Source organism: Drosophila obscura, unplaced genomic scaffold, assembly GCF_018151105.1.
Source record: "Drosophila obscura isolate BZ-5 IFL unplaced genomic scaffold, ASM1815110v1 contig_4, whole genome shotgun sequence".
NCBI lineage: Eukaryota > Metazoa > Arthropoda > Insecta > Diptera > Drosophilidae > Drosophila > Drosophila obscura.
Genome location: NW_024542828.1, coordinates 9,967,626 through 9,987,500, shown reverse-complemented (window position 1 = coordinate 9,987,500; position 19,875 = coordinate 9,967,626). Strand labels below are relative to the sequence as shown.

General features: G+C 51.0%; 6 protein-coding genes across 7 annotated transcripts; 3 read left to right on the top strand and 3 right to left on the bottom strand.

Moving 5' to 3' along the window:
- Window positions 1-226: 226 nt before the first annotated feature.
- On the top strand, window positions 227-1,460 carry LOC111070024 (protein takeout). Its single transcript, XM_022360319.2, has 4 exons — window positions 227-417; window positions 488-725; window positions 787-926; window positions 995-1,460. Exons 1-4 carry the CDS (start codon window positions 333-335, stop codon window positions 1,294-1,296), a joined length of 765 nt encoding a protein of 254 aa, XP_022216011.1. The 5' UTR covers window positions 227-332; the 3' UTR covers window positions 1,297-1,460.
- Window positions 1,368-3,258, bottom strand: LOC111070022 (protein bag-of-marbles). The gene is made up of 3 exons (XM_022360317.2): window positions 2,700-3,258; window positions 2,255-2,625; window positions 1,368-2,192 (listed from the first exon to the last, which is right to left on the bottom strand). The coding sequence occupies exons 1-3, from the start codon at window positions 3,128-3,130 to the stop codon at window positions 1,681-1,683; spliced, it is 1,314 nt and encodes a 437-aa protein (XP_022216009.2). The 5' UTR covers window positions 3,131-3,258; the 3' UTR covers window positions 1,368-1,680.
- A 1,666-nt stretch (window positions 3,259-4,924) lies between these two features.
- Window positions 4,925-6,194, bottom strand: LOC111070192 (40S ribosomal protein S27). 2 transcript variants are annotated; one of them, XR_002607325.2, is made up of 4 exons: window positions 6,092-6,194; window positions 5,441-5,660; window positions 5,274-5,358; window positions 4,925-5,196 (listed from the first exon to the last, which is right to left on the bottom strand). XR_002607325.2 is itself a non-coding variant. In XM_022360564.2 (3 exons), the coding sequence occupies exons 1-3, from the start codon at window positions 6,095-6,097 to the stop codon at window positions 5,330-5,332; spliced, it is 255 nt and encodes an 84-aa protein (XP_022216256.1). In that variant the 5' UTR covers window positions 6,098-6,194; the 3' UTR covers window positions 4,925-5,329. The 2 variants fall into 2 exon arrangements, 1 of the variants encoding a protein (XP_022216256.1); XM_022360564.2 differs by having other exon boundaries at window positions 4,925-5,358.
- A 45-nt stretch (window positions 6,195-6,239) lies between these two features.
- On the top strand, window positions 6,240-7,482 carry LOC111070191 (nucleoporin Nup37). Its single transcript, XM_022360563.2, has 3 exons — window positions 6,240-6,483; window positions 6,545-6,953; window positions 7,013-7,482. Exons 1-3 carry the CDS (start codon window positions 6,340-6,342, stop codon window positions 7,426-7,428), a joined length of 969 nt encoding a protein of 322 aa, XP_022216255.2. The 5' UTR covers window positions 6,240-6,339; the 3' UTR covers window positions 7,429-7,482.
- An 83-nt stretch (window positions 7,483-7,565) lies between these two features.
- Window positions 7,566-17,536, top strand: LOC111070187 (E3 SUMO-protein ligase RanBP2). The gene is made up of 5 exons (XM_022360556.2): window positions 7,566-7,935; window positions 8,277-11,397; window positions 11,931-16,070; window positions 16,137-17,048; window positions 17,112-17,536. Exons 1-5 carry the CDS (start codon window positions 7,864-7,866, stop codon window positions 17,450-17,452), a joined length of 8,586 nt encoding a protein of 2,861 aa, XP_022216248.2. The 5' UTR covers window positions 7,566-7,863; the 3' UTR covers window positions 17,453-17,536.
- Window positions 17,537-18,235: 699 nt separating this feature from the next.
- On the bottom strand, window positions 18,236-19,720 carry LOC111070190 (transcription factor Ouib-like). The gene is made up of 4 exons (XM_022360562.2): window positions 19,532-19,720; window positions 18,748-19,472; window positions 18,563-18,691; window positions 18,236-18,492 (listed from the first exon to the last, which is right to left on the bottom strand). Exons 1-4 carry the CDS (start codon window positions 19,643-19,645, stop codon window positions 18,360-18,362), a joined length of 1,101 nt encoding a protein of 366 aa, XP_022216254.2. The 5' UTR covers window positions 19,646-19,720; the 3' UTR covers window positions 18,236-18,359.
- Between the last annotated feature and the right edge of the window lie 155 nt (window positions 19,721-19,875).

Sequence of the window (19,875 nt, the reverse complement as noted above, 5' to 3'; positions counted from 1 at the left end):
CTACCGGTAATAACATCTCACTCGTCGCCCCATCATCCCCATTGGGGAGGCTGCCGGTTTCTGTTAATAACCCATTTACCATTCACCGAGACCTGCACTGAGTCAGTCTCTGACTTTGTCTAAAGTGACATTCTCGGTCACTTAAAACGCAAAAGCGGTTTACAGCAGCTACAGCAACAGCAGCAACAACACAAAACGCATTTAAATTCACACTCGGACACAAAATTTCAATTGAAACTGGCCAGGAGAACGTACAAAACAAACCGACTATAAAGGTGGGCCCAAGTGTGGGCCAGCGAGACAGTCTTCCAAGGCATTCAACAGCGATCATAATGGAGAGTAATTTCAGTTTCGTCCTGCCGCTGCTGCTGCTCAGCTGCCTGGCTATATCCGTGCACGGACACGCCTCTGATCTGCGTAAGTCCCGATCCCGATTCCTGCCCCCGCTCAGCTCATATTTGTATGCTAATTGAAATTCTTTCTGCAGCCGCTGGTATCCAGAGATGCGCCATTATGGACGATCAGTGCGTGGTGAATGGCGTGAATTATGTGCTCAAAAACTACGCCCAGAGTGGCATCAAGGAGCTGGGATTGATACCATTGGATCCGCTGCACATAACCAAGTTCAATATTGGCCGAAATCCACACAGTCCGGTCAGCGTTGATTTGAGCTTCACCGAAGTGGACCTGTTGGGTCTGTCGCGCGGCAACGCCAAGCGAGTGGGGTAAGAAAGAATCCCCGATATTAGTTCCCAATCAATGCTAAGTCTATCCTTCGTTTTCTAGTGGTTTCACTGCTGATCTCAGCAAGCCAATTGAGTTTGTGATGGAGGTGCCCGAAGTGGCAATCAAGGGACCCTACTCGGTGGACGGCAAGGTGCTCATTCTGCCCATTGTTGGCAAGGGCAGGGCCGAGATTGTGCTGAGTAAGCAAACAGCCAACCACCCCAAAGGTTTCCCACTCATTCAGCTGCATATCTCCTACCCTTTCCAGAGCACTGCAAAATCCATTCTTTCATCACTTTTCGGCCCATATCAAGGGGCGGGCACACCTTCGCAGAAGTGGCCGACATCAAGATGCAGGTCGATCCCTCGAATGTCAGCTTCAAGCTGGAGGGTCTCTTCCATGGCCAGAAGGATCTCAGCGACAACATGCACATCCTGATCAACGAGAACTGGCAGGATATCTTCAATGAGCTGAAGCCGAGCATTAGCGATGCCATGGGCCTGATAGTCAAGTCTGTGCTGAACAAAATCTTTGGCAAACTACCCCTAGAGGAGCTCTTCATATTGTAGAATGGATACCACCCCCTACCACCCCTAGTTCAATTCCTTATTGGTTATTATTGTGTTTCTTAGTTCGATTGCTTACATGTGCAAATATTTAATTGAATTTCAAATTCAAAATATAAAAGTTCCTTGGACGACAAAACGTTTCAACTTAATCCAAATACAAATACATTCAACTTACTAAATACAATCAATAGAACGTTTCTGTTGTTGCTGCTTACAAAACTACAAACAAATCAAAAACTGTACGCTTATAATTATTTTCAATATTGGATATGTAAATGCAGCTGCAATCCAAATTCGATCATCGTTGCTGTCTCTTCCTCTTACTTTTGATTATCGTTTTCGTTATACTTTTGATATTTCTTCTCTTTTTCCTTTCCTCTTCCTTTAGCTGCGGAAGCACAAGGGCTTGAAGCGACGCGTTCCAGTGGCACGCTTTGGTGGCGATGAGGGCTCCAGCAAATCGCTTATGTCCAGCAAATCGATGCCTCCCATGCGTACTTCAGGCGCTTCAGCTGCTGCTTCATCCACATGGTCAGCAGTGCGCTCTTGTGGCGCACATATGGCCCGAACTTCGGGCGGAAAGTAAATGTCGGGAGTGTTGAGGAGTGCAGACAGGAAGTCGTCGTTCTCAGCGGCACATTCGATGACATTCTGCAGCTTATAACGGTGCGCGATTAGCTTTTCCTCCGGGCTGAGCTTCTTGGGTTCAGCGGCCTTCAGCTCGGTGGCAGCCAACTGCCTGGCTCTGTCCATGAGTGCATTGTGGTCCTGGGTCATGGCGGCCGAATAGCGATGCTCATGGTCCATTTCCCAGTTGAACACATACACACAGAGAAAGGCGGCGCGCAGCCACTCGCGCAGATTCGTGAGCAAGTCCTCCAGTTTCAGGGCATTAGCTGCAAAGAAAACTAGATGTTCAGTGCCTTGGATTGATGATTGACGATTGCATGGAGCTTACACTTGGCTACAGCGCCCAAAAAGTTGCCATTTCGATGGCGCAACGTGGAGTGGGAGAACTGCTTAAAGGACTTTAGGAAATTCAACGATCCCTTGAGGAGTTTGTCGCACTCCGTGTACTTCCCGTAGTCCAAGTTGCGATTAGCTTCGAGCATGCGGCGCTGGTTGGCCAGAAAACGTTCCGCCTTGGTGCACAGCACCTCCACCTGATAGCGCAGATTCAGGCTCCAGGGCATGGTGCGCTTCTTGGGCAGATCAAACAGATAGTCCGATGGGAAGGAGTGTTCCGGCCCAAAGCCCAGCTCCTGGTTCATGTGCTCGTGCAGCGACTTGAACAGATTCATCAAACGCACAACGGTATTGCGCTCCACGCTGTGAAAGAGGAGCATTCACACACACACACACATGAATACTGGGCGAGCACATGGCTGCCATTCACCACTCACCAATCACCACGTAGGCCAATGGAACGCAGCATCGGAGTCAGTTGGGTCCTGTTGTATAGATTCTCCATTTGTAGCTGGTGCTGCCTCTGCCCAGACGTGGCAGAAGCTCCCGACTTTGACTTCTTTTGATGGCGCCCACTCATAATTGGCTCCTCGTTGTCGCGGGTTCTCTTCGTCAAGGCCTGGCACCCGTAGCCGTGGAACTCAAAGCGAGGAGCATTCTCCAAGTTCAAGTCTTTGAAATTGGCCTGCAGCTCGGCCAGCACCATGTGAGAGGTGCTCCCCGAGGGAGTTCCAGCGCGGGGCTGCGGCCCCGGCGGATTCTCATTGGATTCCAGCAAGGAGCACAGCTTTGTGCCCATCTCCATGAGATTATCCTCCAGCATCTTGTCCTCGCAGTCCATATTCTTAGCAAACAGAGAGTTGAACATTTTTCGCGCTAAAAATTGCAGTTGGGGAATTGTTGTTGTGTGCGAAATGCGAAGAAAAGCGCGGTGCCAAGCTGTCTGGGAGATTTTTTGGGCAGACAGACGCGCCAAGCTGTCTGGCCTGGAGTCTGGGCGCCGATAGCAACCGATAGTTCGATATCGATTTTCGATCAAATATACCGAAATATACCCAACCATTTTCATAATATACCGTGGAAAATCATATTCATCAATTTTGATATTCTATTTAGTATTCCCAGCTAGTTAGGCCTGTACCAACTGAAAATATCATTTTAACAGATAGATGAATCAATTTTCTACAATCCGGCTTGTTTTAAGGACTCCTATTTAGTGGATTACTTAAAAAATAAGCTTAAAGCAAGGGTCAGCAAAAATGTGCCTTTTTTACATGATGACTACACGTATGCTACATTTGGCGTATGGAGTATGGCACTTTGTATACCCAATATCCTTTCAATAATGTTGAATTACTGCTATCCAAGCTGCTTTAAATCTGTGGTATAAGCATTTCTCGCATTGAAATGTTTTTGACCTAAATAAGATTTCTCTATATATATGGATATATATATATATATATATATATTTCGCGCAACCATTGTATATTTAGTCCTTGTACGAGGCCCTTAAAATAAGCTTGTTCTAATACTGGGGCCATACCTTGCCATGACTCAGTCGAAAGAGAGCACTCAAAACTCTCTCCTACTCATTTTTGCGTCAAGTGTGAGCCCAAAAATACTCCAGAAATATACCGTAAATATACTGACGAACACGACAAGATTCGTTGCTATTCCTCGATTTTGAAATTTGGTGGCCTATTGCTAGCCATTGAGGACTCTCAGCACTGAACATATAATTTTATCCAATTTATGAATCAATTTTCTACAATATGGATGACAAACATTTCATCAATCTCCTTTTCCCTAATAAACCATGAAGGAAGTTTGTAAATGAATTTTTTTTATCCATTGCATTTATTTGTATGTTTATATAAACAATAATATTAATAGTATTTATGGTTTGCTTGAATTTGGCGCAAATTTTGCGTGTCAGCCCTGGTATTTAGGGTATGGCGGTAACAACCTCTGTTTTTGAAAAGTCTATTCTTTACTAATAGCGAGCGCTAGTATTCAAATTTGAATATTTAACCATTTCGCACTTGGCAACACAATAAAAAAAACGAGAAGGAACGTGTAGGTCGCTTCTGGGGACGCGAATCTACTTATACCCGTACTCAGTCAGTATATAGATGTTTGAGCTTATGATTTTATAGAATTTCAGAATTAAAAAAAAAATTTACATTTTACATTTTTTTGCTACATCTGTTATCTACATCTACAATGTATATTCTACATCTGAGGCGGGGAAACCAACTTAAAATTAATTTCTTCATTCTGGCTATAATTGTGATCCGATCTGATTCAGGTGCAGTGTGATATCACATGGGCCTGGAAACCAAATTTGGTTGCCCTAGCTCGTATAGTCTCTTAGATCTAGCCGACAAACAAGACGGACAGACAGACATGGCTCTATCGACTCGGCTATTGATGCTGATCAAGAATATATATACTTTATGGGGTCGGAAACGTTTCCTTCTCTGCGTTACACACATCCACTTTTACCACAAATCTAATATACCGCTTAACTCTTTTTTGAGTACGGGTATAACAAATGCAACGCGCGGAATACACTAAATCAGCACTAAAATATAAGATACCTCCCGACTATGGCCCGCACTAGCACATCATAGACAACAACAAATACCACAGGCAGGAGCTCTCTTTTTCACGTTTACCAACCACAAGATCGTTAATTCTTTAATATACAAAGCACAATGAACCAAAGAAAGCCAGGAATTGTTATATTACAAGCTTTCTTTCTATTTTACAGCCACAGTCAATCCTTCTTCATAGTAGTTCAAACGTTTTGGTTGCGTCTACATGCCAGTTTTAAAACTACTTAATATAAAAATTGTCGCTGCTCCTGCTGCTTTCGGCTGTTGTTGTTTGGTGCTTCGCTTCTCACAAATCCCTTCGGAACAGCGGCGGCGTCTAGAAAAGCGATGCGGTACGAGACACATTTTCGAATGAAAAAGAGTTGATGGAATTTTTTTTTGTGGATTCTTTACGTTTTAGTTTTTATTAAAAAATTAATAATTTGTGGTTCATCCAAGAGAGTCCCATTTTACTGTGGCTTCCTGCGGAACGAGCAGCCTGAAAGGGGAACAATAAAACCATTTAGTAATGCGCCAAGATAGGATCAAAGGGCGAGCGGGGGATTGATTGAAGGACTCACCTTCTGTCAGCTTGGCACGTCCTCCAGTTGGCTGGCACAGAATGGTGGCGCAGCCAGCGCAGACCACGACGCCCTGTGCATGACTGAACACAGTTGTGATTCTGTAGCAGCCAGGGCATTTCACGTCCATGAAGTAGGAGTTGGGGTGCTGGACCAGACGCTTCAGCTTGTGCTTGCGTTTCTCCTCAGCGGGAAGAGGGTGCAGTAAATCTTTTGCTAGCTAAAAGTAGAAGGGGAAACCATATGATCAGTACTCGAACTCGCACTCGCATCAACAAAATGCATTCTCATAGAAAGAACAACAAAAATTCGCAAATGCCATTTTTCTAGGTTAAGTTGAATGAATTGACACGAATTGTGTTGGCAAAACAGTCACAATTTCATAAAAAATTGTAATATCCGTATCATTTCACAATTGTTTGCAATTTCTTGGGCGCATGCCACGCGTGGGTACAACACCAATACACGGCAAGCAGTTGGTCAGACGTTCGCAGTATTTGACTGTTGTTGGGGTGGAATTGGCGGTTTTCACACCAAACACACATTTCTTGAGCACTAGACACATTGGCGGTGCGCTCGGCATGGTTTTTGCCATGCCATTTGCGAGTTTTCGTTGTTTAAAACCAATTTTTAGATTCATTTAGCACCCACCGGCATGTTTTTTCTTTCACAGCTAACACGGAAAAGGAAGTAGTGTAATTCGCAGCCAACTTAGCTCGGTACAGAAAGCACTAAAATATACCAAATTAAGATTACTTTCAGTGTTGTACACCATCAATATGGTATATGTGGTATGTTTGGGGAATGGCGTTAGTATCAAATTTCTGCAAAGCAAAGTAAACACATTTGGCGCCAGGAATTGTTGCATTTATTCGATTAAACTATATAAATAGGAAGAAATGCGAACTGTTACAGGACCCGATCACACAATAGACTTGAATGAGTCCATCCAGTGCTACGAGATATGCGCAAATGACTTTGCCTACAACCTCATCGCAGTGGCGCTGGAAAAACGCATCTGCTTGCTTGTGGTTGGACTGCCGGCAAGTATTGTTCACAGTATGTTGCTTAAATATTGAATTTAAATGAATCTGGTGTCCATAGGAGGAGAGCTGCGAGTTCTTGTGGCATCATCTGCAGGACTTGGAGCTGGCTGAAAGAGATGCACGCTGCGTCAATTCCATAGCCTTTTCTCCGGACACTTCTCTGAACAGCACTCCTAACAATGTGACTTTTTGCGCCGCCCTTGGCAGGGATATGATGATATTTCGCACGGATGTCAATCAGTACAACACGGTGGACACCTTGCGTGGACACACCGACTACGTGAATGACATATCCTGGGTGTGCGAAGGAGAGTTTCTGGCCTCGGTCAGCGATGACTTTACGTGCCGCTTCTGGAGCACCGCCGCAGTGGCCGAGAACGTCATCACCTTCTGCTTGTCCTCGGCGGGCATGTCGATCAAAAGCCATCCAGAGGATAGCGAAAAGGTGCTTGTGGCCGAGAAGAGAGGTGGGTTGTAGACTAGTATGATCATTAAGGGCCACTGTTAACCCAACTCCTACTTTCAGGCATCATCCATCTCTACAATGTAAGACAGAAGCAGACGGTTCTGTCCGTGGAATCGCCAAAGTTTCCCCTGATGTCCGCTGATTGGGCCCAGAGCAATCGCTTGTTTGTCTCTGCTCTGGCGGGAGGTGATGTCATCACCTGGGACCTCAATCGTCCATTTGTGCCCGCCGACGTCAAGCAGATCCATGAGGATGGTGGCCGCGTGGTTCGCTTTGCGCCCGGCAGCTCAGACATGATCCTGGCCAGCATCGGACGCCCAGGTTTAACGCTCAAAGTGTTTGCAGCAAAGTCTACGGTGCCGCTGCTTGAAACTGATTTGAAAACGTATGCAGGATTGGCCTGGCATCAACGATTGCCTTACATAAGTGCGGCGTCTGACAGGAAATTGCTGTTCTGGAAAGTACAAATGAAATAGATCAAACAAATAAAAAAAAAAACTGCATTTAAAATTAAATTTGTTTTCTGGTATATTTTATTAAGTGTTGGTAATGTTAGAAAAATACCATCAAAATCCAGTACTCTTTGATGGCAACGCTTCGGCTGCCGAAGTTCGACAACACTAATTTATCGGTCCCGGTCTTTGTTGGCAGTGCCGCGTCAAGCTAAATTTCATTCTTTAAATTAAGTATTTAACAATATATACGATTTGATTGGATTGCAAAGCCAGTAAAGCGTATTTATCCTGGAATTGCCGAGCTAGAATTGATCCGACTTCTAGTTTTGGCAAGTTCCTGTTTGAGCAATCACTGTTGAACCGAGCCGATGACTAGGTAAAAGCCAAGCCGCGAAGCACATTTTAGCAAAGCCGTGAAAAGATTGTCAACTGAAGCGAAATAACTATACATAAGATATGTGGACGACAAGGAAGGAGGTGGACGAGCAGGTTCACAAAATACTTGGCAAATTGCCGCCCGGACACTTGGTAATTATTGCATTGGAATTTCTTCTATGTTGCGAAATAGTCGGCGCCGCCGCCATTGGCGCCATGCATGTAATGATGTTTCAGTGTGCTTGTGTGCGTGCAGCGTCACTTCGCATCGTCCCGCCGTGACTGGGGGGGATGATGGGATGCATCTTTCAAATGAAAATTGCGCGCTTTTCTATCGTCACATGTCATTGTGCATGGTGGGATATTAATTATAAATATGCTAGTCGCTAGCCTTTGGCTGCTGTAATGTTTGGCCCTGCATGGATGGATTGCCTTTTGGCAAAGTGAGGTTAGGCGACATTTATTTTAAATTCGTTTATTTTTGTATTTTTTAGCGCGATGTCAAGGGCATGGCGGTGGCCCGCATGTACTATAAGATACAGGAATACCCGAAAGCCATTGAATACCTCAACAGCTATCTGAAGGTGAAGGACGAGGCCAATGCCCACAAGTTGATTGCCGCCTGCTATACGATGCGCAAGCAACCCGATCCCAAGCTGGCCCTGGAGCACTACCAGCGCTGCATCCAGCTGAATCCCAAGCAACCCGATGTGATCGACGACGCCTGCCAATTGCTGCTGGACGACAGCAACGGCCTCTTCAGCGTCGAGTGTGCCAAGTTCTGGCTGGACATGGCCGGAGGCATTCAATTGAATGAGACCGAGCTGATGTTCCAGATGCGCATGAAGCTGAAAGTCCAAGAGACCACCAATGGTGGCGGAGGGGGCAGCGATGGGGAGCTGCGCGACATCACAGCAGCCAACTCGGAGATAAACGCCCTCGAGGAGATCATGCACAGGGAGCTGCAGGCACGGCCACAGGACGTGCAGGTGCGGGTGCGTCTCATCCGCTGCTATCTGGAGAAGAAGAAACTGGAGGAGGCCTTCAACTACGCCTTCAGGGTGGAGCTGGACGAGAAGAGTGTCACCAGTCAGTGCGCCGATTGGTATGAAATCCTTTGGACGACACTCACCAAGCTGGAGCAGGGCAAGGACGTACCAAAGAAGTTGGGCCCGCGCTTCTGGCAGCTGGCGCTCCACACCCTCGACCGCCTCACGCAGCTTAGCCTGGAGTCGGGCAAGAGTATGCTCGACTGCAGCAGCCACTTGTTCCGGCTCGACCAGTACTTGCACAAGTTCAACATGGAGAAATCCGCGTCGGCCGATCAGCTGCAGTCGGAGCTGCACCAGTCCTGCATCGATCACTACTCGGGTCAGCTGCTGCTGCATGCGGTGGCGCTCGTCTTCAAGCGAGAGATTGTGAGCAACCACAACAAGTGGGTGAAGTGCGTGAAGAGCGTGCTGCCCATGCTGCTGCTGGGCTACCAGTCGAAGCCGCTGCCGGAGAACTTCTCCCAGCCCTGGATGAAGCACTGCGACGGCGATCAGAAGAAGCTACTGCAACAGTGGCGCCTCCAGGGTGCCTTCCGTTGCGCCCAATTGGGCAGGACTCTGAACGGCTGCCTCCGGCCCGCGAAGCCCCATGACATGGACCAAAAGGAGAACGTCCAGACGGTGCAGAACAATGTCAACCAGCCAATGCTTGGCTTGTTTGAGGACTCCGATAAGCTGCTGGCCTGCGCCCGCCTCCAGTGGCAGGACAAGAACTGGCGTCGCCAGCTCTTCCCGGTGCTCTTCTCCCACCCCGAGCACAAGCTGAAGGAGAACTCGTCGCATCTCGTGCGCAATCCCAAGCTGGATGAACCCCTGTACGAGTGGCCAGCGGAGGCGGACATCGAGTCCTATGAGCGGCAGGCCCAGCTGCTGCAGCCCCAGTCGCTGGCGCAACATGTGTACCTGGCCCTGGGGGCCAGCGAGACTCTTGGCAGTGCTCCACGCGTGGCCTTCTACGAGGGTATGCGCCGGGATGTCCAGCAAGACTTGAGCTTCTGCGGCCAGGACTCGCTCTCGCAGCTGGACATTGATGTGTTCCTCTACGCCACGGTCATCCAGACACACAGCCGCTTGGCCAGCCAGCGCGAGAGCTACGACAGCTGCAATCTGGGTAATATCAGTGCGTCGGCGCGGCCCCACATGCTGCCCTACGCCAATGTGCTCAGCCAGTTGGCCACGCCCGAGCAGAGCAGCTGGTGGGATATCGTTCTGCGCTCGCACAAGAATCAAGTGTCCGACTGCAGTCGGGGCGAGCAGCGTGCCCAGATCCAGTTGGGCCTGGAGGCGGTACGCGGCGTGAATGGCACCAAGGCGGATACCATCATACTCCTCAAGCTGGGGGCCATTCTGTGCTCGCGCCAGGATCGAGACGCGCTCGAGCGTCGCATCGACACCCTCTACAAGCAGAGCTTCAGCATGTTGCGCCGCGAACAGCAGCATGGCGGAGTCGGCCAAGAGCACTATCCGCGATTCTTCAAGCTCGCCTCGGCCAACTCAACGGAGGCTTTTCAGGAACGGCAGCGCCTGGCCGAAGAGGCTGTCTCGTACTTCAGCTCGAAGATGTTCAAGGCGCATCAGTATCAGCAGTTTATCGACGAGGTGCGCGGCCTGAATCTGCCGATGGCCACCTACCTGCAGGCCGAGGCGTATCGCATACTGGAGCATTCCAGCCAAATCAACAGGGACGCCAAAGCGCGCTACTGGGAGCGCCGGAGGGACTGCCTGCAGCAGACACAGCAGCTGCTCCGCAGCCATATAAAGCACCCGCTCGAAGGGATCATCCGCAGCGAGGTGGGACGCTGCGAGGAGGATCGCTGCGGTTCGAACTACGATGTCTATGCCTCGCCGGATACCCACAACAATTCGTCGAGCTACGAGGATGCTGAGGATCCGGATTTCTATTCGGGTGCTTCGCTCACTCTCAACCGTTCCCGGCGACATCTGGAGCAGCCGCCTGCTGCTTCTTCCCCGAGGTACACACCAGCTCGGGGCACGCCATCCACTGCGGCCACAGCGGCCACACCGCTGGCCTCCAATGCGAAATTAAGTCAGCTGGAGGAGACTGTCAATCAGATGAGCAAGTCCCTGTGCCAGTTTAAGGACGATGTGAGCACCGGCATCGACGATATGCGTCAGGAGATCAAGAACCTAACCGAAAAGTTCACCGGCATCGAGGATATGATCAAGAAAATGAAGATTACACACAGGGAAACGCCCACCCGAGATGTGGACACGGCCACGGCCCTCGGTCTGGACGATCTCTTCATCATTGAGGAGCTCGACGCACAGCAGCAGCAGCAGCAGAGCCAGGCAGCGGCGGCAGCGGCAGTGCAGCAGCAGCAACAGCAGCAGGTCTTGGCTTCAAATTATGGGGCACCCAATCCGGGTGGATTTTTCAATGGCCTTCCGGCCATACCCTCACCACAGGATCGATTCCTGCAGGGCGCCTATGGCAGTCCAATGTTCAACCAGAATCAGCTCTACAATTATTATGCGGCCCAGGCGCAGCATTATATGCGCACGCCCCCGGCCCCTGGAACGTTGCCGCCTCTGAGTATTTTTGGTAAGTGCGAGTATCCAGTTGTGTCCACAATTCTACACCATATATGATTATTCCATCAGTTATTTGTAGAGCATTCCATTGCAGAATTAATATTCATTTCATATATATTTATGTACAAGTACAAAAGCTGTTTGCTATGACAATTTTAAAGCCAAATGCTATAAAACTGTTCAATCTGGCAGCTATGAAACTCTTAAAGTCTTAAAGTTGGTAGTTTTAGAGCTGTCTGCTATAAAACTCTTAAAGTCTTAAAGTTGGTTGTTTTAGAGCTGTCTGCTATAAAACTCTACTCTAAAAGTTGTTTGCTATAAAACTTCAAAAGCTGTCTGCTATGAAACTGAACAAAAATTGAAGCTGAAATTAGATTATAGCTCTATAGCTCCCTGCTTGAACACCCAGAAAGCTGTCTGCTATGAAACACACTTAAAAGCTGCTTGCTTTGAAACTGTATAGTCCTTGTCGTTCCATTATCCTCAAAAGCATTCACAAATTCCAATCTCAATGAAATATATCATCTATAATGTCATCTGCAGGACCACAAAATCCAAACTTTGCTGGAATACCAGGAATTTTCCCACCGGCACCCGCCGTGTCCACGCCCAGATCCTACCTGGAACAGTCCGGAAACTTTGGACAAACGCCTCCCAGTCTGATTCCACCACACGCCCCAGTTCCAGTTCCAGTCCCAGCAGCAGCACCGCAGCAGCTACCAGCCCCGGCCATAGCTCCACATCTACCGGTGGAGCCTCCCAAGCCAGTTGGAGGTGGAGTACTTGCGCCTCCTGGCGCTGGATTCTTCAACTCATCCGCGCCCGTATTTATGCCGTCGCCCATTCAGGTGCCGCAGGCAAAGCCGCCATTGGGTGTGCCTTCAGTGGTGGCTCCTCCAGTGGCTGCAGCTCCACTGGCAGCCCCTGTCGTCGCACCACAGTCGTCATGCGCTGTGGCCGCACCGGCCATTCCATCCTTGTTCAATCGCGCTCTGAACAACCAGCCCGTGGAGAAGGAGCCACCGGCTAATGTGGTCATCACCAGCTCCGATCCGCTGCCCAAACCGCCCACAGTCGCTGGGGTTCAGCCCACACTCAGCGTGACGATTCCTGCACAGCATATCAAGCCCAGTCTGGTGCAGAACGCGGAACAGCAGCCACAGCAGCAGCAACAGCCACAGCAGCAGCAGCCACAGACAGCAGCAACGGTCAGTGCGCTGCCAGCGACTGTCCCAACAGCTGCCGTGACAGCAACTAGCAGCGGAGTGTTCAACTTCAGCTTTGGCACCAGCAACGCGGAGAGTCCGTTCTCCTTCAAGACGCAGGTGGCCAAGGCCGCTGCCGAGAAGCAAAAGGAGCAGGAGGCCGAACAGGCCCAGGCCCTGCTCCTCAATGAGAGTGCCAAGAGTGCGGCGAGTGAGCCAAACAAGAGTGCGGGCGCCACAGATGCCTCACTGGAGCTGGACTACGATCCGCGTCCGGACTTCCAGCCCATCATACCGCTGCCCGATGAGATTGAAGTGCGCACCGGCGAGGAGGACGAGGAGGTCAAGTTCTGCTTCCGTGCGAAGCTCTTCCGCCTGGTGAATCACGAGTGGCGGGAGCGTGGCATTGGTACCATTAAGATACTCAAGAACCAGGCCACCGGCGTCTCGCGCATCCTCATGAGACGCGAGCAGACGCACAAGGTCTGTGCCAATCACAAAATCAATAGTGAGATGTCCCTGGCCACACCCCAAGGCGACACGGAGAAAAAGTCATTCATTTGGGCGGCCAATGACTATGCCGATGAGGAGCTGGTCGCCGAGACGTTCCTCGTGCGATTCCGGTCCCCCGAGACGGCCACAGAGTTCCACGATGCGTACGCTGTGGCACGTCTGGAGGATGCCAAGCTAGCCGCAGCTACCCCAGCTGCAGTACCCGAGGTGCCCAAGGCAGCTGCAGCTTCAGTTCCAGCACCAGCATCAGCACCAGCACCAGCTCCTGCTCCTGTCAAAGATGTGTCCAAGAGCTTTGTGACCAGCACACCAGCCGCCACCAATTCATCGTTCGGCAAACCCTTTGAGCCGTCCAAGATGAAGCTCTCGGAATCGCTGGCGGCTCTGGCTGCTCCAGCCACCGTCAATCCAACCTCCTCGACGGCAGTGGCCAAATCTTTGTTTGGCGGACAGCAGCCTGCTGCTTCCACTTCCACGCCCACGGCAGCCGCCGCGCCTCCGACAGTGCCGCCGTTTGCCAGCTTTAGCTTTGGCCAGCAGGGATCGGGGCCAACGTCCTCGCCATTCGGCAATTTGTCCTTTAACAACCTGTCCTTTGGCGGCGTCTCGGCTGTCAACAATAATGCGAGCGGCAACAACAGCACCTTGTTCACCACGGCCCTGATCCAGGAGAGCACCCTGCAGGGCCAGCAGCAGCAGCAGCCCGAAGCCGAAGCCGAGGCCGAGGCCGTGGATGAGTACGAGCCGACGGCACAGTTTGCCCCAGTCATACCCCTGCCCGAGCTGGTGAAGGAGATCACTGGCGAGGAGGACGAGGATGTGCTGTTCGAGCATCGGGCCAAGTTGTTGCGGTACTTCGAGGGCGAGTGGAAGGAGCGCGGCCTGGGGCCCATGAAGCTGCTGCGCAACAGGAAGGATCCCAGCCAGGTGCGCCTCGTGATGCGACGCGAGAAGGTGCACAAGACGTGCTGCAACCAGCGGCTGCTGCCCGAGACCACATTCAAGTATCTCATCAACTCGACCACGGCACTAACCTGGGCAGCACAGGACTTTGCCGATCAGGAGCTGGAAGAGGCGACGCTGTGCGTGCGATTCAAGAAGCCGGAGACATGCAAGGAGTTCCTTGATGCGGTGCTAAAGGCACAAAAGGAAATTGCAGAGTTGGAATCATCCACCACCAGCACCACCACCAGTGCCAAGAAGGAGGTGGAGCAGGTGGCTGTCGCAGCAGCAGCAGCAGCCGCACCCAGCAAAGGCTTTGGCGATGCCTTCAAGCCCAAGGCTGGCAGCTGGAGCTGCGAGGCCTGCTACACGAGCAATGGCCAGGATCAGCTCTACTGTCTGTCCTGCGAGGGTCCCAAGGATGCGACAGTGCCGCCCAAGCAGCCAGCAGGCTTGGATCAATCGAATGCCCTGAATCTATCGACCAGCAATGCGGGCAAGTTCTCATTTGGCTTTGCACCCGCCACAACGGCGGCAGCCCCAGCAGCAGCTACCCTTTCCTCGGGCTTCATTTTCGGAGCCAAGCCACAGTCAACGGAGAAGCCAGCAGCAGCTGCTCCAGTGGCAGCCACATCCTCGGCTCCTGCCGCATTGCCCGGCAAATCATCTGGATTTGGCGATGCCTTCAAGCCCAAGGCTGGCAGCTGGTCCTGCGGCAGTTGCTATCTGAGCAACACGGGCGATGCCCTCTACTGCAGCGCCTGCGAGGCGCCCAAGGATGACACAGTGCCCAAGAAGGAGAGCAACGCCCTGGGCTCATCGTCGGGCCTCATCTTGCCGGCAACTACAAAGTTTAATTTCGGCTTTGGCGCAGCTCCAGTTCCAGCAGCTGCTTCTGCTGCACCACCAACTGTGGCAGCGGATAGCAAGGAGGGAGAAGCACCCAAGAGTGTGTTTGGATCGTCCAGCTTCAGTTTTGTGCCCAAAACATCTGCGGCGACGGCCGTAACTACCCTGGGATTTGGCACCTTTAGCTTCACGATGCCCAAGCCCGCACAGCAGCAGCCGAAGAGTCCCGGCGGCGGGGAACAGCGAACAGCCAATGATAACGGGGAGGACAACGATTCGGAGCCGGAGGAGGAGGAGAACCAGTCGTATTTTGCACCAGTAATCCCATTGCCGGATAAGGTCGATGTCAAGACTGGCGAGGAGGACGAGGAGGTGCTCTATGTGCAGCGGGCGAAGCTTTATCGCCTCACGGACGAGTGGCGCGAGCGGGGCGTGGGCAATGTGAAGATACTGCGCCACAGGCAGACGGGCAAACTGCGAGTGCTGATGCGACGGGAGCCGATCTTCAAGGTGTGCCTCAATCACGCCCTTAGCTCGAGTGTGGCCTACAAACCCAAGGACGAGCGCTCCTGGCTGTTTGTCGTGCACGATTACAGCGAGGGCGAAAGCGTCAACGAGCGTTTCACGCTGCGCTTCAAGAACAAGGGCATTGCCGATAACTTCCTGAGGGTCGTGAAGAGCGCCCTCGATGGCACCGCCACAGCCATCGTTGAGGAGCAGAACACAACAGCTGCACCTGAGATTGACAGCTCCACATTGATTTCGCAGGAGACCAAATCCCTGGTCGAGGAGTTGCTGGCCGAGGACCATGAATCCTCGATTGCTTCAGCGTGCGCGGGCTGTCGGGGATGCGATCCAGATACGTTTGACTGGCATAAGCAAAGCTCAGCCACCCCAATTACCCCAATTGTGGATGATGTGAGTCCTCCATTGCCCATGCACTTGCCAGCACTCAAGCTGCCGCGCGCCGCAGATCCGCTCGCTGTTCCACAGCTGGGAGGCTCCATCTTTAGAGCCAGTTCGCTGGCGAGCGCCGACAGCAGCGGCTTTGGTGGCTTTGGCCAGGCAGTGTCTGCCAATTCCACGGCGGCTCCCACTGCAGCTGCTGCCCCGCCCAGCAAGCCAGAGGAGAATAACGCAACGAATGCATTCGTTTTTGGCAGCACAGCTACAGGTAAGTCTTGATCCCCAGTTAGCATCTCCTTAAGATTTCAATGAATGAATGATTTCCTCTCCACAGAGAAAACAATCTTTGGCCAGACTTTGTTTGGGGCTGGCAAACCCCAGGAGCAGCAGCCGTCGCAGTCGATCTTCAGCAGCGGCCAGGGCAATGTTCTGGGCTCCATTTTTAGCAGCGGCATTGCCGAGTCCAAGGATCAGAGTGCCAAGTCCATATTTGGTGGAGTTGGCGGCATACCCGAGGCACACAAATCCATATTCGGAGGCGTAGCCAAGGCGGAGAACGTGTCGGCGGCGCCCAAGACTATTTTCGGTGGCACAAACACCTCGGTGTTTGGCGGTGGATCATCTGAGTATGTGTTTGGCAGTGCAGCCAGCACTGAGGCTCCCGCTTTTGGCCAAAATGCCATCACATTTGGAGAGCTGGGAAAGCCGTCACCACCCGCAGACAAAGAGACGGGAGAGAGCAACGAACAGAAGAAGGACAACAACACACCCAAGTCGGCATTCACTTTGGCTTTTGGTGACACGAAGGCGGCTTCCTCGCCTGCTGCTGCTGGTGGTGGTGGTGGTGCTGTGGCAAGTCCCAGTTTGGCGGATCTGGCTAGCAAGGCTGGTGGCGATGATTTTGCCAGCTTGTCCGCGAAGAATCAGGGCACACCCATGGGCTTCAATAAGTCGGGCACTGGCGGCGGCTTCTACAATCTCACGCATCAGAATGACTTCAAAAACTTCCAATCGCCGCTCTCGCAGCGGGGCAACAACACGACGGGTGGCGACGCCGAAACAGATGGCGATGGTGGCGATGGGGATGCCACAAACAATGATAACTACGATCCCTACTATGCGCCCATTGTTGATCTGCCGGATGAGATCGTTGTGAAGACGGGAGAGGAGGATGAGACTAAGCTGTTTGGCGAGCGTTCGCGGCTCTACCGCTTCGATACGAACACAAAGGAATGGAAGGAGCGAGGTACGTATCCGCACACTTAACAATATTTCGCAGCATGCTGTAACCCCCCACCCTTTGTGGCAGGTACTGGCGAGCTGAAGATCTTGGAGCATCCGCAATTGCAGTCCTATCGCTTGCTCATGCGACAGGAGCTCGTGCCCAAGGTGCTGCTCAACATGAAGATTGTCGGCGACATGAAGCTGGCCCCTATGCACGGCCAGAAGAAGAGCTTCTCGTGGTACGGCCTCAACTACGCCGCCGATGCGGAGGGCAAGACGTCCATGGAGGGCGTGGTTGAGCAGTTGGCCTGTCGGTTCGGCAAGCAGGACATAGCGGATGAGTTCGTCGAGAAAATCAACCAGTGCATAAAGCGCGCCGGCGAGGGCTCAGCGCAGCACCAGGAAACCCCGCAGACTGAGGATTAAACACTCAAGTTAAACAATAGAGTCTATAAGTTAGTTCTTTCGGAAACTGTTAAATAAATTCATCATTTTCATTCTTTAATGTAACTCTCGAAATTTTGCAAGTGAATTTTGTACGTGCTCCCGCGCCCGCCACACGACAAAGGAATCGTGAGCGACATTTGGCCACGGGCTGGGCAAATGTGTAACCATTGGAGCGTTGGAGCGGCCTTCTCTTGCATTTCCTGGGCTAAGGCAACTAGCTGACTCACCAGCACCAGGAGCAGCGTACAGCCGGAGATGTTTGGTCGCATCTCCAGCGTTGCCACCAGCGGATGCTTGTCCAGGCAGTGCCCCAGTCGTTGCAGGCAGGTACTCTCAGGGGGCCCCAGTACTTGCAGGCAATGTTGTTGCTCTCGGTCGGCGGGCGGCACGGCTCAACAGGCGCTGAACACACCTCCACCCCGAAGGCACTGGGAACGCACATGTGGAAGTCCTCGTAGACTCGCGGCTTTTGTTGCTTCGCCTGGCAGTTCAGTCGCTCCAGTTGGCAACTGAAAGCAGACACGGCTGTGATGATCGGCCCAGCCATCGTTGCTCACAGCAAAACTCCGAATGGGAGCCAAGACCGGAGGAGTTTCGGTTTCGCGACGAGCTGAACACATTGACTGCTTGCCAATGGACGTGTCGGACGAGGGAGCTGTTTGTGTTGTTCGAAATTTTGGTATTAAAAATAAAATATATAAAAAAGCAAAAGGAAAATGTGTCAAATGTGCGCACAAAGGCTTTGTGCTGTCAACAACGTAATTCAAATAACAAAGTTTATTTTTTACGCCCACAGCTAGGACTGCATCCATTGCTGCTGCTGCTGCTCCGTTGGAACAGCAGTTAAACGTGCAATAAATAGTTTTCAAATAATTTTTAAAACATTTCAGTTTGGATCGACTATTTCGGCCTCTGTGTTAGTGTTTGTTGTTTCTTCAGTCTTCTTTTTATGCGTTTTCGAACGAAAATGAGTTCTCAGGTTGGACATTCGATTGAAGGCCACATCGCAGATTTCGCAGCTAGTGGGAATACATTTTAACGATTCAATTGACTTGGGGAAGGGAGGGATAGAAAATGGTTTTGCTTTACCGAAATGGACGATCGCCAGAGTGCACCACTTCGTGCTTCCGCAAGTTGCTCATGCTGTTGCACCTGTGCGGGCAAAAGTTGCAAGCATACGGTTTATCTGTCCTTTCAGGCTTCAGCCCCTCGTGAATCCTAACAGAAACCAAATTAGGTCAGTACTTTCTAGTGCAAATTATTGAATAGCTTACCTCTGATGGCGATAGCGCTTGTTGCTGCAAACAAAATGTTGATCGCAGTACTTGCAGGTGTATGGCGCCTCTTTTCTGTGCTTCACGCGAATGTGCATCTTCAACAGAAACTGGCTGTACTCCTTGTGGCTGCACTCCGGGCACTGAAACTTTCTTATGCCCGTGTGGCGTACCAAATGCAAATTCAGATTTCCCTTGTCGTTGAAGTGCTTGCCGCATTGATCGCAAATATAGTTTTGATTAACCCGATTCTGGCGCTTCCTTCGTTTTCTCTCAGCATCTTTTGAGGCAGGAAGCGAGGCAGTGCCCTCAGCAGTATTAAGAATTTCCGTCACCTCAATGGACGGATCAGGTGCTGCAACTGGGGAAGGCAACGTGTCCGCCGTGGGGCTGTCGCAAGAATTATGTCGCGAAGAATGTTCGCTGCCAATGTCCGTTTCTTGCGATCTGGTCGTTGCTTTTTCCATTGTTATGGCAACCACGGGCTTGGCATCTGAAATTTGATCGTCCTCACATTTTATATCAAGTTGCAAGCCTTCCTCATGGCCCAGTGGGTCGTCTAGATCTCTCTTTAGGGCAACATCATCCGACGGGAACACTCCGCATCTGCCCTGCGTCAGCACATTGTGCGTCGTGATGCACCGCTCCCGGAACAAGATGGCGGTGTTCAGATCCATTAGGCAGCAAGCGCATATACTCCTGGGCATATCCAGCTGGTCAGTTATCTGTCAGAAATTTACTTTAGCACAGAAAACAATCCGGAGGGACCCAGGCCCCGACTTACCCAGATGCCAGTCAGAAAGGAAATCTTCCTCACAATATCGTTGTCCCCATCAAACAGATTTGTTGCATTCAAGCTGTACACTGTCTCGCCGCAGGTTCGACACCGCAGCGACATTTTTTTGCGCCCAATTTATCCCCCCAGCAATGCAGCTTTATTTAATTTGTTGTTTTAATATGTTATCCAGTGCTGCCAACTTATGATCAGGGAAAAGGCCGTTTGGACAAAAGAAAAATAGCTGAAAAAATCAAGCCAAAAAAAGCGCGAAATTTATGGGTTTACTAATTTGTTTTTGCATGGAAGTGATGGTTTGCTTTAAATTAGTGGTAAGGTAGCACATTTCATGT